The following is a 14284-nucleotide window of genomic DNA, read 5'->3' as shown; positions in this document are numbered from 1 at the left end:
CCGAGTCACCGCAGGCGCCGGAAAAAAGCGTCGCATCCGACCCCCGATGGCAGTGGGGTTCTCTCGGCGTCTTTTCAGGGTGCAGGCATGAGAAACGTTAGGATAAATGGGCAAATATTACTAGGTCTCGACAGAGCCTCACGCAAGTGCGGCCATCTTGTCCGGCGCCCTCTAGCGCCCCCTCTTCAGGGCCTTTTTAAACTGAGATTCAAAATCCAGTTTCCTGAGCTCTAAGGCAAGCTGTTCCATAGCTTGGCCAACAACTATGAGAATGTGCGTCCCCACTTCTGGCCCGCTTTACTCTTGGAATAAACAGTAGCAACCTCTTGTAGGAGTGCACTCTCTCCTTGGCAAGTACCAGCAAATCTCTGTTAAAGAAAGAGTGGACCTTTTTTATGCACAGTTCTAAAAGTTATCATCAGAGATTTTAAATTAATCATGATCCTAACCAACTGTGCATGCAGAGGGGAAGCACCCGAAATTTGTGACCAAAACAGCTCAAGACAAGGGGAGAGGAGTTGCCAAAAACAAATACTTCTGATTTGTCAGTGTTGAGCTTCAGGCAGTTTAACCACATCCAACTTGCTGTCGCATTCAGGCAGTCCTGAAAATGCACTTCCAAAGATCAGCCAACATGCTGAAAATAGAGTCAGAGTTGTATGTTACCAGCATACAATACAATCTTTAAACCCCACGGGTCAACCACCTCTACCAGAGGGGTCATATAAATGTTGAGTAGAGTAGGGATTACAGCCGAGCCCTGAGGGCCACAGAATGTTAGATCACTGTAATTGGATGTAGATTGGGACGAGATCAACAGTATGTCCTCGTTCTAAGAGACAATACTTTAACCATCTGGAATGTAACTTGTCTAAAGCATTAGCAATACATGAAGCCTAGACATTGTTGGATCCCAATAAGGAAGCATTAACAATAAGGCATCTGGGCCTCTTAAGAAAGCCGGTGTAGGACAATGTGCTGCTGTGTTGCATAAGCTAGTTTCTTTGTCTATGACCGTCCTGACGCTTTCAGAAGCGGTCGCTCCCTTCACTCCCAGCTATCACCTGGTATCGTTAGCTACGCTATTTATTGATCTGCTGCTCTAATCTGCTGGATCCTTGATTGCATAACGCTAGAGCGCGATTACCATTGTTGAACATCAGAAGTATTTGTAGCGCTTTTAGGATTTTATAGCACCGTGCTCTGAATCGCGCTCCTCCAGCTGTAGCGCTATTTGTGCTGCGTTATTTGAATGTGCATTGCCTGTATTTTAATTCGATAATTGTTGCGCTTGTCAGACACATTGTCTCAGCCATTATTTAATCTCAGTGCCCCAGCCTATCTCTAGTTTCGTTTTTCGCTGCCATCTTACTTGTTGTTGTGCCTCGGAGCCCGTCCTCCACAGCCCGCCCCACCTCCCAGCTGACCCTCCCTCGCCCCTCCCCTTCCACTATCGATATATGACAGATGCATTTACGCGCAGCGTTCACGCGCAGCGGACACGCCCCATGCGCGCCAAAGGTAAGCCCGTCTACGCCCGTCCGTGCCTGGACCGCGCCCAGCGCCAGATCCCCTGGCCCCCGCAAACCGCACTCCTCCCGCATTACGTATGACGCCGTCACCCTCCTAGCCCTTAACTCCGGACGCACACCACAATGCTACGAAGCTGCCCCAGGATGTACCCACGGTCCCTTCACCTGCCACTCCTGCAAATATACCTGCATCAAGACCCACACCAAATCCCCTATCTCCAAACACAGCTCCGACTCCAACCACCTGAAGTGCATCATGCTGAACACCCGCTCGATCCACAGACACGCCACTGAACTCTGGGACCTACTCGATACTGATTCACCGGACATGGCATTCCTTACAGAAACCTGGATGAACGCATCATCAACACCCGACATCGCCATAGCCATCCCGGACGCTTACAAGGTCATCCGAAAAGACCGCACCAACCAAACTGGAGGAGGCATCGCCATCGTCCATAAGAGAACACCATCAGAATCACGACCAGCTTAACCTTGCAACCGCCGAACACCTCCACTTCCAGATCCACACCGACCCCAGGACCACACTTAGAGGTACCCTCATCTACAGGCCACCAAGAACCCGTAAACAATTCAGCGAAGTCATCACAGAATTTATCAGCCCACATGCCCTCGCCTCCGAGGACTACATTCTACTGGGAGACTTCAACTTCCACCTGGAGAAGAAAAACGACAGCAACACCACCACCCTTCTGGACAACCTGGCCAATCTCGGACTCAAACAACTTGTTGACACCCCCACCCATGTAGCCGTACATACGCTCGACCCAATCTTCACCTCCAGCAAACACATCTCCTTCGATCGCACCACAGCTCTCCATTGGACGGACCACAGCTGCGTTCACTTCAGCTACAAAACTACCACGATCCACAACCCCCCACAACCTATTCCCCGAAGAAACTGGAACAAAATCACCACCGACCAACTCCTCACATCGCTCAACCAAAACCCTCCCACCCTCTCATCGGACCCAAACCAAGCCGCCACCAAACTCAAACAATGGATCACTCACAGCGTTGAAGAATTAGCACCCTTGAAAAACCACCGAACCAAACACGGCAGCAAAAAGGCCCCCTGGTTCAAAGTTGACCTTAAGAAATCCAAGAAACTATGCCGCACTCTCAAGAAAACATGGAGAAAAAACCCAACCACTGACAACCTGACCACCTTCAAGACAGCCACCCGCAAACACCACCAATTGATCCGATCCACCAAGAAATCAGCATTCAAGGATCGACTCGACAACAACGCCGGTAACAGCAAGGAACTATTCAACATCGTCAAAGAATTTACCAACCCCACCGCAGCATCAAACGACATTACTCCCTCCCAAGACCTCTGCGATTCGTTATCCTCTTTCTTCTACAACAAAATCGCCGACATACATAACAGCTTTGAGAACATTTCCAAAGAACAGTCCACTCCACCCACCTCCGAACCTAAACCGCCCTCTAACAACCTTAGTGACTGGAACCCAATCACCACTGAAGACACCATCCGCCTAATGAACTCCATCCATTCAGGTTCGCCAACCGACCCCTGTCCCCACCACATCTTCAACAAAGCAGACTCCATCATCGCACCCCATCTCCGTGATTTCATCAACTGCTCCTTCAACTCCGCTACCTTCCCAGAAAGCTGGAAACACGCCGAACTCAGCGTCCTCCTCAAGAAACCCACAGCAGACCCCTCTGAACTTAGGAACTACCGCCCCATCTCCCTCCTCCCATTCCCTGCCAAAGTCATTGAGAAAGCCGTCAATTGCCAGCTCGCTGCCTTCCTTGAATCCAACAACTCACTCGACACCTCACAGTCCGGCTTTCGAGCCAAACACAGCACCGAAACCGCCCTCATTGCAGCGACAGACAACATCCGAACACTACTGGACAACGGAGAAACAGTCGCCCTCATCCTACTCGACCTCTCTGCCGCCTTCGACACAGTCTGCCATAGCACCCTCATACAACGCCTCAGCAACATCGGCATACAAGGAAAAGCCTTGGACTGGATCATCTTGTTCCTCGCCGGGAGAACCCAGAGAGTCCAACTTCCCCCATTCAAATCAGAGGCCACCGAAGTAATCTGCGGAGTACCACAAGGATCATCACTCAGTCCCACCCTCTTCAACGTTTACATGAGTCCACTCGCATCCATCGCGCGACAACACAACCTTAACATCATCTCTTACGCTGATGACACCCAGCTGATCCTTTCCCTCACCAAAGACCCCAACACTGCCAAAACCAATCTTCACGAAGGCATGAAAGAAGTAGCCGAATGGATGAAAAACAGCCGCCTAAAACTTAACTCAGACAAAACGGAAGTCCTCATCCTAGGATCATCCCCCTCTGCCTGGGACGACTCATGGTGGCCATCGGCCCTGGTCACAGCACCCATTCCCACAGACCACGCACGTAACCTAGGCTTCATCCTAGACTCCTCCCTCTCGATGACCAGACAAGTCAACGCCGTCTCATCCTCCTGCTTCAACGTACTTCGTATGCTCAAAAAAATCTTCCGTTGGATCCCCTCCGAGACAAGAAAGACTGTCACCCACGCACTGGTCACTAGCCGACTGGACTATGGAAACACCCTCTACGACAGAATCACAGCCAAATTACAGAAAAAACTTAATCGCATCCAAAACGCATCAGCCAGACTCATTTTGGACATCCCACGCCAAGATCACATTACCGGTCACCTGAAAGACCTCCACTGGCTTCCCTTCAACAAGAGAATAACGTTCCGTCTCCTCACCCACGCACACAAGGCCCTCTACAAACTAGGACCCGAATGCCTCAACACACGACTGTCCTTCTACACACCCACCCGCCAATTAAGAACCTCCAATCAAGCCCTCGCCGAAGTTCCGCGCATCCATAGATCCACCATAGGAGGAAGATCCTTCTCCTACTTGGCGGCCAAGACCTGGAATTCTCTCCCCACTCACCTCCGCCTTACACAGAACCACATTTCCTTCAGAAAGAAACTTAAAACCTGGCTTTTCGATAAATAATGCACCCCCTCCCCCAAGCGCCTTGAGACCCTCTGGGTGAGTAGTGCGCTATACAAATTCCTGAACTTGAACTTGAACTTGTCTATAGGCATGTGCTTGTTCAGGCCCTGTGCTGAGGGTTGCAAGAGAACTGCCTTTCAACCCTGGATTATGGACCATGCGTCACAATTGAACTATGTAGGTATAACACATTCCATGATCACTTGTATATCTCCTACGTTAAATGCGTAGGAAGTCAGCTAATAACTGAGGTAGGAAAGATAGGGAAGATTGACTAGGATCGTGAAAAGAGCAGGAGTTTAGGGTGGCTGGTGATGAGGTGTTGAGAAGACCCAGGGCCCAGGTTGGGTGAGTAGTTTACAGTAATACTCGCCCCACACAGTCTTGGAATACATTTGTTACAGTGCACCATGAAACAAGATGAGAAACCATAGACAATTAAATTCAATCAAGTTCAAAAACAGCTGTCTGCACAAGACAACAAGCAACTGCAGACCCTTTGTCTTCATTAGGCCTTGAGTGTGAGATTTACTTTCAGCATCGCAGCACAGGGCGAAAGAAGTTCATTTTTTGATATACCCAATCCACACTAGGAGACTAAAAAAGTTAAAGAAGAGTGATGAAAATGTTCAAAATGTTATTTCTGAACCACTTCCTCAGGACCATTTTAATGATCTTTGTGTTTTGTTTGCTGCCAGTATCGGAAAGGAATGTACAAGGGTTTGATGCAAATTCTGGAAGGGACCACGCAAGGCTTTGTTGCCTATATTGGAAGGGATTAGGCATATCAACCCGATAAAAACATAGTATGGCCTGGAACAGCTTTGCTACTTCTCCTCCATAGAAGTCAACATGCAACCACGGACCCACGGCACCTTAAATATCTGAGGAGAAAGTGACTGAAAGTGACCGTTACACTTCTTCTGATGGGGCAGAGATATCAATTATGAAGCTGTTGAGCTTCCTGAGGAGCAGTGCCTATTTGGTACATTAGCCAGGCTAAGATGGTCATGAGGTCAAGTTATTTAGCCTTATTGGAATCATGATATTGTCCACTTAGATACCTCAGATATAGTGATTACAAGTTATTTCAGAAGAGGTGTCAATGTCTATTACTGAGCGAAGAAACGCTGAGAAATGTGGCAGGTGCAGGAGATGGCCACCAAAATTTACTTACCAGTGGGGCAATTAATACTTGCTCTTCTCTCAGAGTTCTGGTGATTCAAGGAACATATTCCTCCCTCTTGCCTCCTACTTAATGGGACTGGCTCTGCACCTTCATTTCCTGTTCGGCAAAAACATTTGTAAATGTGAAAATAAGTTTGAAAACCCCCCCACTAAATTTGTTGAAAATGTAATATTTCCTCTGGTTATTCACTATTTGATGAGATTCAAAACAATGTTTGGAGTTTATAAGCATGTATGCCCCATTTTGAAAGGTGCATGAAATAGACCCTTCACCTTTGTAAATGTTCAAATTATTTCTTCCAAACTCTGCTATTTTGAGTCTGTCAGAGGTTTAGAAGAAAGAAAAGTATATTTATCCTGCTGTAAAATTCCAATGTGGTGAGAAAATTCTTTTGCTTTGATATCCATATTTGTGACAGTAATAGCACAATCCTCATGACGAAGTATTTGTGGTTCAAAAGCATCAAAACACATCTCATTACCGGATAGTTTTTCAAACATTATCAATCTGCCATTTGATACTCACAGAAACTTTGAATAAGTCATTAATAGCTGATGAACTAGGATAGTGACAACATGAAGATTCTGAAATTTAGGTCTGCATTGACAGTGCAGTTATCTGCAAGACATATTGTAACCAATATTTTAATTTAACACATACTTTAAGTGGGCCTTTGCTTCCACGTTAAGGAGCACTACTGTCTCATGTTATACTTCATTCCACTTTCCAAAAAGCCCACCATTTTCAATATACATCAAAGTATTTTAAATCCAAAAAGTACAATCATCTCACTCTTTAATTCTTTATCTCCTATGTGCATTATATACAGAAAGCAACCCTTTTTTCCAGCACTGACAAATCCAAAAGGGCTTTAGTGCACCCAACACACATAAATGCACATTACAACCAGAGAGACTGGTTTTGCCAATGCTTATTATCTATGCCTGTTTTCCAGTTACACTTCATATTTGTGCCTCTTCTCAGGATACACTGCATGAATGCCAATAAAAAACAGCTTCAGAAAAGAGCAAGATACATGGAAAGATAATAGAAGGGTTTCCCTAATTCCTAGATTACACTCCCAGTTATTGACTAATGTTTTTGACACACAAGTTACTTACATTTGGTAACGATATATCTGTAAGAAACATTAGTTAGTTATAGATTCCTTACCTTAGAATTACCCTCAGGCATCAGACTGGATTCGGAAAGTTTTTTTGTCATCAATACCTCTGCGCTTCGGAAGGTGGAGTCGGTCGACTCTGTCTGTGGTCGGCGTCGCGATGACGTCGCGGCAGCAACTTAGATACCGCTCTCGCACGCTGATGTCAGTTCTGTACACGACTCTGTGCCAGAAACGCAGAGCCATGCAAGACACTGACCATTGGTGCACAAAACTAGGGCCCTAAAATGATGTCCCTAACCCTAGAAATCAGTTTGCAGAAGGGGAGGTTGGGTGGGGTGTTAAGGAATCTATAACAAACTAATGTTTCTTACACATATAGTGTTACCGAAGGTAAGTAACTTGTGCATCTAAAAGAAACACGTTAGTTATAGATTCCTTACCTTAGAATAGACACCCCAGCAATACCAACCTCGGTATTGGATCTGCGAACCACGATCACAGCAGAAAATCCTGGAGAACAGAACGGCCAAAGAAGTCATCAACCCGGATTTGGCTGTCCAGGCAGTAGTGTTTGGTGAACGTGTGCAGCGATGCCCACGTGGGTGCCTGACAGATGTCATTCAGAGGCACTCCCCTTCCAAAGGCAGAAGTGGCTGCTGTCGCCCTGGTGGAGTGAGCGCGTAGCCCGACTGGAGGTTCCTTTTTAGCCAGAGTGTAACAAGCCTTAATAAGCAACATGACCCTTTGAGAAATGGTGCGTTTGTTTACGGCCCAACCCTTCTTAGCACCCACGTAACCAACAAAAGGTTGATCATCCACCCGGAACTGTTTTGTGAGATCCAGATAGAAGGAGTGTGCATGTTTTGGGTCCAGACGGTGGAGCCTCTCTTCCTCCTTTGAAGGATGCGGAGGCGGAAAGAAGGTGGGCAAAGTAATGGTCTGCCCGATGTGGAAGGGAGTGACACCCTAGGAAGGAAGGAAAGACGGGTCCAGAGAACCACCTTGTCCGGATGAACGGACAGGAAAGGAGGCTTAGAAGAAAGAGCCTGGAGCTCACTCGCCCTTCTAGCAGAAGTGATGGCTACCAGGAAAGCAGTTTTAAGAGTCAAAAGACATAAAGGACAGTTATGCAGCAGCTAAAAGGGAGCACACGTTAAATAGGTCAGCACAAGATTCAAGTACCACTGAGGCATAACGAAGGGGATTGGAGGAAAAAGATGTGTTAAGCCTTTTAGGAAATGGTTAACTACCAGGGATTTGAAAAGGGAAGGCTGATCTGGCAACGGAAGGAAGGCAGAGATGGCTGAAAGATAGCCCTTGATAGTGCCTAGAGCAAAGCCCTGCTGGGTTAAAGAGAGAAGAAACAAGAGTACTTCAGAAAGAGTGGCAAAAAAAGGGGATCCAAAGCCTTTGCTGTGCACCATGCCACAAATTTGTTCCACCTACAGGCGTATACCGTCTTTGTGAAGGGATGCCTGCTGCCAAGATTACGTCACAGACTTCGGGAGGCAAGTCGAAAGACATCAACTGCCGCCGCTCAATCTCCACGCAAGGATGTGGAGACTGGGCAGGTTCGGGTGGAGGACCGTCCCCTGCTGCTGCGAGATAAGATCCTCCCGAAGAGGCAGTCTGATCTGAGGATCAATGGCCATGTTGAGCAGCTTGGGATACCAGACTCTCCGTGCCCAATCCGGAGTCACAAGAATGACTTAGGCCTGGTCGAGCCTGATCTTCTTCAGCACTCTGGGCAGAAGTGGTATAGGCGGAAAGGTGTACAACAGACCGCAATTCCACTAGCGATGAAAAGCGTCGCCGAGCGAGTGCCTCCTTGTAAATTCCAATGTGCAGAATTGCTGACATTGCTCGTTCTCTTCGGTGGAGAATAGATCTAACCAAGGCTCTCTCCGCTGTGGAGAGAGACCTTGCACCACCTCCGAGTGACGAAGCCATTCGTGATCCATCAGGCACCTGTGACTGAGTTCGTCCGCCCTGGCATTCAGTGAACATCCCAGGTGTTGAACCACAAAGGTAAAGCCTTAATGTTCCAGCCATGTCCAGAGGCAGAGGGCCTCCTGAAATAGGGTCCACGACTCCACCCCGCCCTGTTTGTTGCAGTACCACATGGTGGTGGTGTTGTCCTTGAGCCCCTGCACCACTTTTCCCTGGACAGAGGGAAGGAATGCCTTCTGTGCAAAACAAATCGCCTGGAGCTCCAGAAGGTTGATGTGAAGCCAGGACTCCGCCGGAGACCAGAGGTCTCTGATCTCCACCTCTCCCATGTGGCCACCCCATCCCAGAAGGGATGCATCCGTCACCACATTGTGGTCTGGTTGGGGAAGTGAGAGGGATCTACCACTAACCCAATCCGGGGTTCGTGAGCCACCACTGGAGTTTTTGAGCAGTGCCCTCCGAGATCTGGACGCAATTGGCCAGATTCCCCTTATCCTGCGCCCACTAGAACTTTAGGTCCCACTCCAGAGCCCACCTGACATGATCGACCAGCAGAATGCAGGAGGCAATAAGGCCAAGCAGCCTCAGAGACATTCTGACCAAAACCTGGGATAGAGGCTGAAAGATCGGAATCATAGTCTGAAAATCCTGGACTAGCTGTTCGGGAGGATAGACCCGAAACCACGTTGTTTTCAGAACCGCTCCGTTGAAGATGAGCTTCTGAGAGGGAATCAGGTGCGCCTTCGGCACATCGATAGAGAACCCCAGCAAATGCAGGAGGTCGGCTGTAGTCTGGAGGTGGGAGACGACTGCCTGGGGCGAGCCCGCCTTCAACAGCCAGTCGTTGAGATAGGGGAAGACTGAAACCCCTGATCTGCACAGATGAGCTGCGAACACTGCCATCACTTTCGTGAACACCCGAGGGGTGAAAGTAAGGGCAAAGGGGAGCACGGTAAACCAAAAGTGATTGTGGCCCACCGTGAACCCGTAGGTAACGTCGGTGGGCCGGCAAGATGTGGATGTGAAAATAAGCATCCTGCAAGTCGAACGCTACCATCCAGTCTTGCGGGTCGAGGGCAGACAAGACCTGAGCAAGCGATTGACTTCTCTAAGTTCCAAGATAGGACGCAAGCCCTTGTCATTCTTAGGAATCAGAAAGTAGTGGTACAACCACAACCTACTTCTGGGACAGGAACTCGCTCGATGGCTCCCTTGGCCAAGAGAGCTGTAACTTCCTGCTGGAGAAGGGCCAGATGATCCTCCAACATGTGGTGGTATTACGGTGGCATGGCTGGAGGGGTAGTCTCGAAGGGGAGGAAGTAGCCCCTTCGGACTTTTTGCAAAACCCACCTGTCTGAAGTGATGGTTTACCAGTGTGGGAGGTGATGGCGAATCCTGCCGCCCACTGGCGTTTGATGGGCCTGAAATGTCGTACTAGGAGTGTTTGGAGGCTGCTGCAGAGGGGGGGGGGGGGTTGGTGGACTGGTCCACCCACTGGCCCCCGGATACATGCTGGTTTTTTCCACTTCCCCGGCTGAACGAAGGTTGGGTAACTTGCTGTGGCCTGTGGCTCTGGGTGTAACGTAGAGGGGCACCCCTTCCATAGCCACGAAAGGGCCAAAAAGCGGACTGCACAGGGTGGGTGGAGAGGCCCAAGGACTTGGTCATAGCCGGTGAGTCGTTGAATCACTCAATGGCGTTGTCTGCTTTGTCACCAAAAACTTAGCTGCATCCCTTCCGGCGGCAACAGCCTGGAAGAGCACTGCCGGGGCCTCCTCCGGACACTGAGGCAGCACTTGCGCCACCGTATCCCACACTGAGTGCGAATAATGGCCCAAGAGACATGCAGTGTTTACGGTCCGCAGTACTAAGCTGGCGGAAGAGAACATTTTCTTGCCAAGGTGGTCCAGCTTCTTGGATTTCCTTTCCAGTGGAGCGGTAGGAAAGGCACTCTTGGAGGTAGAAGCTTGAACTACCAAGCTGTCCGTGGTGGGGTGTTGTGTAAGGAAAGTGGGGTCGCCCGGAGCCGGGCGGTGGCGTTGGGCAATCATCCTGTCCACGGAAGCCCCTGTATTGGGCCTGGGCCACGTGCCCAAAAGGACGTCTGTGAGGGCCTCATTAAACGGCAGCAAGGGCTCCGAAGAGCTTGCAGCCGGTTGAAGCACCTCTGTCAGGAGGTTAGTCCTGACCGCCACCTTAGGATGCTCGAGGTTGAGAGCCTCGGCCGCCCTTTGCAAAACCACTGCGTATGACGCTCCCTCCTCCTTAGCCACGGTAAGAGGAGACAACATGCCACGGTCAGGAGAGGTGTCAAGACCACTGGCATCCCCCAGTTCCTCTCTACAGTCCTGCTAAGTGTCTAACTGGTCAATCAAAGGGTCACCTGACCCCTCCCAGTCCTCCTCATCGTCCTCTAGGTGCCATTGTTGTTGAAAAAGGACCCCAGGAGTGAACAGGGGCATAAAAACCCCACCCAGCATCAGATACGGCGTAAGACAACGCCGGTCCAGCTCCGTGTCCACGTCGGGATGGAGGCTTTGATCGACGCCGGACGGGGAGCTGAACGCCACCGAACGCGGTAGTGGTGCCATGAGGAGCGGCGCCGATGGAGGCGTAACAAGATCAACCGGAGCCATCCGGAACCAGGCCTGGATCCAAGGGGGCCTTCGGTGCTGGGGCTGGAGCTGCTGGCAGAGGAGATCTAGGGCCCACCAAACGAGTCTGCGGGACCCGAAGGCGCGCCAGATGGGTCGGTCCACCCAAAGAAGGCACGCATCGCCTTGTAGAACGTACGAAGCTGCGCAAGGTTCTCTCAGAGTCCCAGAAAGGGAGGGAAACTCGGAGTCGACCCTTCGGGCTCTGCGTGCGGGGAACCACCCGCGTGCCACGTCAAATCAGCCGACCAACGAGGAGAAGTCGAAGAGTGACGATGTTTCTTCGACTTCTTCTTATGCTTCGAGTTACCCGACTCCGAGTGCGAAGACTTCGAGGATTTCGAACCGTACTGGTGGTGGCCCTGCGACTGGTCCCTCAACCTACCTCTCGACCGGGACCTCGAACGGCGCGGAGCCGACTGCCGGCATTCAAGCAGCTTTCGGGACCACTCCCTCAAAGCCTTCAGCACCATCGACCGGCAGTCAGAGCACGACTTGAGGTAGTGTTCATGCTCCAGGCAAAAGAGGCACACGCGGAGCGGATCCGTCACCAGTAGTGTACAGGAACCGCAGGCGTTGAAACCGGGCATCCCTTGTGCACCTGTTCGGAGTCAGAGACTTAAGACAAGAAGTCGACAAAAGTAGAGAAAAAGTTAGTACAAAATTGAATGAGGTACCGCTCTTCCCGGTTCTGGACTGGCTGGCGTGGAAAAAGAAAGAACTGACGTCAGCACACGAGGGCGGCATCTAAGTAGCTGCCGCAACATCATCACGGTGACCACGCCGACGACGACAGACGCTGAGCTGACCGACACTACCTTCCAACGTGCAGAGGTATAACTGACGAAAAAACTTTCTGGATCCAGTCTGATGCCTGGGGGTAATTCTAAGGTAAGGAATCTATAACTAACATGTTTCTTTCAGATGCTTTGTTTAGCAGTTTTGGGTGGACTCCACTACTAGGTCTGTAAATTGAAAATAAAGCTTGTTACGTAGGTGTACAGGCAGTATACAGAGCTACTTCAGGCTCCTAATATTCTGAGAATAGGTTTTAGTAACAGCATACCAAATTAACATCATACATTATTTTACTTTGGAGCTTTGTTTAAGAATATCATTCAAAATAGGGTCTGTATCCAATGCATTTTGTGATACAATAGATCTGTTCATCAAGGAAACACACTATTAAAAATTTTCCTTTGCTGTATATCAGCAAAAATATGTGAAGTCAAATTCCAGAAAAATTTCAAAAAATAAAATACTGAGTTAACAAGTGGGGGAAAAGCTATGAGACATACCTTAGAAGTGTCCACACATAAAAAAAAAATAACAGCTGAATTTTGGGTCTACAGACGGCAAAACATTGAGAAAATGGTCATGTATAAGGGCCAGAGCTTTGTCAAGTTATATAAAAGTTTCCCACAAATGCACATTGCAATTTTCACATACAAGAGTCTATCTTTTAATGCCACAAATTCTGGGTACTGACACTGTGCTAGTATTTTAGTTATAAATACTGTTATGTGGAGTATCCAGAAAGATACATTGTACAGGTGTTAAAACAGCTAAATGTCCAAGTCCTGTTGCTTTCAATTGAAGACTACAATATTGTACACTGCAATACTTAGATTTGTCGTTGATTTTTTACTGCATATTTCACGTCACTATAGTTATATCTTTCCACACCATGGTATGTGTGTACTGTTTTAGTAAAAGTAAGACTACAGAGTCTTTCACTTGCCCAAAAAATGTATAAAATAAACTATGCAATCTGTATGTCTTTAGGAAAGTGACTGAAGTCTCCAGATTTGAATCCTTTCAATGTGGGCATACTAAATATCTATAATTGATTATTCGCCTAATATACAGGATGCAATAATACTCTTGGAAGAATTCTAAAACATAGTAAATATGTTCAAAGAAAGCACTGGTGAGGTTTTTTGTTGGTATAAACATTGATTCGAAGTTCACTGAACCTCACTTCGGCCGGTCGAGTTGCTTGCTGTTTACATTAACTCCTGTAAGGCCAATGGATTTTACAAATAACATATTCTAGCTCGCACGTAAAATAAATGTTGAACTTTTTCCTAGTATACAATGAAATAATGTATCAGTTTTGACTAAGAAACTACATTTTGAGTATTTCAAACGAGGTAAGCATTTATTGCTGTGGTTTCCAGTTGCATATTGTGTTTCTCCTGTTTTAGGGTTTTAAGTTCTTTATAGTTTCTGAAGTTTGAATTTATTTTGTGAGCACAAATCAATACTATGCTAGATACATGTATCAATTATTTATCAAAATAAATCAGTTGTTAGATTTTTCATTTGCTTCAGGTCTTTTTACTACAATTTTAAATTATAACAAAGTGAAACCCAACATTCAATTCAGGTTATGCATTAAAAACAACCTTCCTTACCAGTTCCCTTCCCCCCCTTCCTCTAACACCACAAAATCTCGACTTCCTCAAAATCATAATATACAAGTGTCAATCTATTCATGAAAGAAAAGCAGAAGCTGCTTTTATATGCCCACATGGCACCCCAGAACACTAAACCACCAAACATCACCCATTAAAAGGGCAACACATTTTCAAATGTAAGACTGTTTAATCTACATTTGTAGGAAAATTATATGTAACTTGACTATGAGCTAGAGCGTATATACTACTATCTGTGTATTGTAGATTTTATACACCCAAAATTCCTTCGATGTTATTGTTGATGTGTACCCATTTTTAAGTTATATTACATTACTACACTCAACGTATTATATCAATATTGTTATTTTTGTAAAG

General features: G+C 47.7%; 1 protein-coding gene across 1 annotated transcript in view; it reads right to left on the bottom strand.

Moving 5' to 3' along the window:
* Nucleotides 1-14284, bottom strand: part of LOC147685345 (uncharacterized) — a 240949-nt gene that overhangs the window by 73780 nt on the left and 152885 nt on the right. The window contains exon 10 of the mRNA XM_086941275.1: nt 5748-5855. Within this exon, the coding sequence (XP_086797401.1) occupies nt 5748-5855 (108 nt within the window). The remainder of the gene's footprint in view (nt 1-5747; nt 5856-14284) is intronic.

Source organism: Lissotriton vulgaris, chromosome 10 (assembly GCF_964263255.1).
Source record: "Lissotriton vulgaris chromosome 10, aLisVul1.2, whole genome shotgun sequence".
Classification (NCBI taxonomy): Eukaryota; Metazoa; Chordata; class Amphibia; order Caudata; family Salamandridae; genus Lissotriton; species Lissotriton vulgaris.
This window is presented reverse-complemented; position numbering and strand designations above follow the sequence as displayed.